Source organism: Palaemon carinicauda, chromosome 43 (genome assembly GCF_036898095.1).
Source record: "Palaemon carinicauda isolate YSFRI2023 chromosome 43, ASM3689809v2, whole genome shotgun sequence".
Lineage (NCBI taxonomy): Eukaryota > Metazoa > Arthropoda > Malacostraca > Decapoda > Palaemonidae > Palaemon > Palaemon carinicauda.
The window spans coordinates 21,486,895-21,489,394 of record NC_090767.1 but is presented as its reverse complement, the minus strand read 5'-3'; the positions used below and the strand labels follow the sequence as shown (position 1 = coordinate 21,489,394).

The window sequence follows — 2,500 nt, the reverse complement described above, 5'->3', positions numbered from 1 at the left end:
CAGGAACCTCTTCTAACCCCAACATACCAGTAGAGAAGATTTACACAGAAATGAAGCTAGAAGGGGAAAGTGGCCCCTGTAGTGTTCCTATAGAGGAGATACTGAATCACATACCTCATTATGATCACAGTCGACTCTTACTGATCAAGGGAATGGCAGGTATGGGGAAAACCACTCTGGTTAAGAAGATCATTTCTGACTGGCTCAGTAAGAAGGATGACATTAAAGGCCTTAATGACTTTGCCATACTTTTGAATGTAGAATGCAGGGATTCCATTGAATCTTTTAAAGACTTGTTAGTGACGTATTTTGGAGATGTTCACCAGAAACTCAAAGATAATGAAATTATTGATGTGTGTCTGGCTCACAAGTGTCTTCTCATCATAGATGGGTATGACGAGTTGAATGATAAATCAGCAAAATTATTCCTAGAAGTTTTGACACTGAAGAAATCCCGCAAAATTAGTGTTATTGTGACAACCAGACCTGAAGTTGAGGTGAGATTCAACAATCAGGTGAAATCTGATTACACAACTGTGTCTACAATTAGTCTTGAGGGAATTCCAAAGGAGAAGAGTGAAGAGTTTGTAAGCAAGTATTATGCAGTATTGGGGTCAGCCAATTCTCCTTTGCAATCATTAGATGAACTGTTAAAGTATCTGAGGAAAACAATGCACACTATGCATGAGGTGTGGGGACTACCCTTAAATCTCGCTCTTGTAACAATTCTGTGGGTGAATAAACCAGATATTATAAGCAACATCACCACTGAAGCTGAGCTCTACTGGCAATTTTACCTTTTGTCTCGCTCAAAATTAGAGGAGCGTTTGGCGAAATACCCCAACACAGCTCATTTCCTACCAGGTGAACTGCTTCAAAAAACGGAGCAGTTTATTGAAAAACTATGTCTTGAATCATTCAGAGCATTACAAAAAGATGAAATCAATATTCCAAATACCACCATCAAATATTTGTCCAAGTTATGTTATTATATGAAATTGCCAGCCGAAGAGCTAACTGGCGCCTTCCTGAAGAAAGTGACCACTTCCCAGGGCTCCTTTCTTTACAGTTTCCCTCATAAAGGGATGATGGAATTCATGGCAGCTCTGTCTTTCCCTATGAAATTGACAAACCAATGCTGGGGCCAATCTGTAAACACAGCCACACCTACAAAGATCTTTGAAATGCTTCTTGGAGGGAGTCTCCCTGAAAACCTTCACAAATATCAAAATATGCTGATACAGATGATCAGCCTATTGCATATGGGTGACGAGGACGAGATGAAGGTGTCAGAAGATGCCAAGATTGAGGCACTGGAACTCCTAGTAAGGTCGGGAGTGAACGACAAAGACTCTGCCCTAAGAGTCTTGAAGAATATCAAATGTGATCATTCTTCTTCGAGATGGATAGCACAGAGGTTCGAGTTGTTTGATAAGGACACCAGAATTAGAGATCATACAATTGATGCGTACATTGCCCTCCTTAGAGCCACAGATCCCCCTCTCCCAAACAGAGAGGAAATTAAAATCGGAATAAACCTTAATGACACTGATGGGTTAGTTGAACTACAAAGACAACTTGGCCGGCATCTCATCAACCCATCATGGATATATCTACATAACCATTACACAGGAGATTCAGAGCCGACCGTAGAAGAGAGAGAGTCAATCAAGAATCTACTCACCAATGAGTAAGTTATTATTATTTGACAGTTATTTTGAACATTATAAAGATACAGATAATAATCAAATATCTCTATAACAATACACTGGTACATGCTCATACATACAAACATATGCAAATGCACACACATATAGGCCTACTAATAGAGAGAGAGAGAGAGAGAGAGAGAGAGAGAGAGAGAGAGAGAGAGAGAGAGAGAGAGAGAGAGAGTGTCACAGCCTTTTGTATAACAGTCAACTTGAGTCTTGTAAACAATACATCTTATATTGTCAGTATCATCATTATCATCATTGTCACAATTAGACTCATAATAAGTCGGCTAAACTTCAAAAAGTCCCGATTTTACTTTTTTTCATTTTTCGGTAATATTAATTTCCATATTTTACGAAATTACTCTTTTTTTACTTTTCGTTTTCGTCATCATCATCATCATCATCACCGTAATCATCATCATCATCATCATCAACTTGATAATAAAATTCCCAATCAAATCCAATAACTATTTCTTTCTTTTCTTTTCTTCTCTTTGGAACAGTTGTAAGGAATACATAGGCATCTGGGACCCAACGTTCCAAATCCCTCCAAATATTGAAGAACTCCAGGTCTTGTGTAAGGACCATCCCAGCCTCGACGCCTTCTGTCAATCTTTGGAAAAGACAAAACAGATTAAATTTTTAGGTAAGTAATAATAATATCATTTTCTCTGTTCCTTTCCTCCGAGGGACATTACAATACCTGGCCTCCTTTCCCTCATCCTCATCCTGTCATTCAGTCTGTTAATATCGTTGTTATCATTATCAATATCATTGTTAACATC

At 38.5% G+C, this 2,500-nt stretch overlaps 2 protein-coding genes and 1 long non-coding RNA gene across 3 annotated transcripts in view; 2 read left to right on the top strand and 1 right to left on the bottom strand.

Moving 5' to 3' along the window:
* Positions 1–556, top strand: part of LOC137633480 (uncharacterized) — a 2,171-nt gene extending 1,615 nt beyond the window's left edge. Inside the window, exon 3 of the mRNA XM_068365781.1 lies at positions 551–556. Within this exon, the coding sequence (XP_068221882.1) occupies positions 551–556 (6 nt within the window). The remainder of the gene's footprint in view (positions 1–550) is intronic.
* LOC137633657 (uncharacterized) overlaps positions 1–2,500 on the bottom strand; it is a 244,598-nt gene that overhangs the window by 96,242 nt on the left and 145,856 nt on the right. The gene's annotated exons all lie outside the window — the stretch shown is intronic.
* Positions 620–2,500, top strand: part of LOC137633613 (uncharacterized) — a 5,028-nt gene continuing 3,147 nt past the window's right edge. Inside the window, exons 1-2 of the mRNA XM_068365877.1 lie at positions 620–1,690; positions 2,219–2,361. Of these exons, the coding sequence (XP_068221978.1) occupies positions 672–1,690; positions 2,219–2,361 (1,162 nt within the window). The 5' untranslated portion in view covers positions 620–671. The remainder of the gene's footprint in view (positions 1,691–2,218; positions 2,362–2,500) is intronic.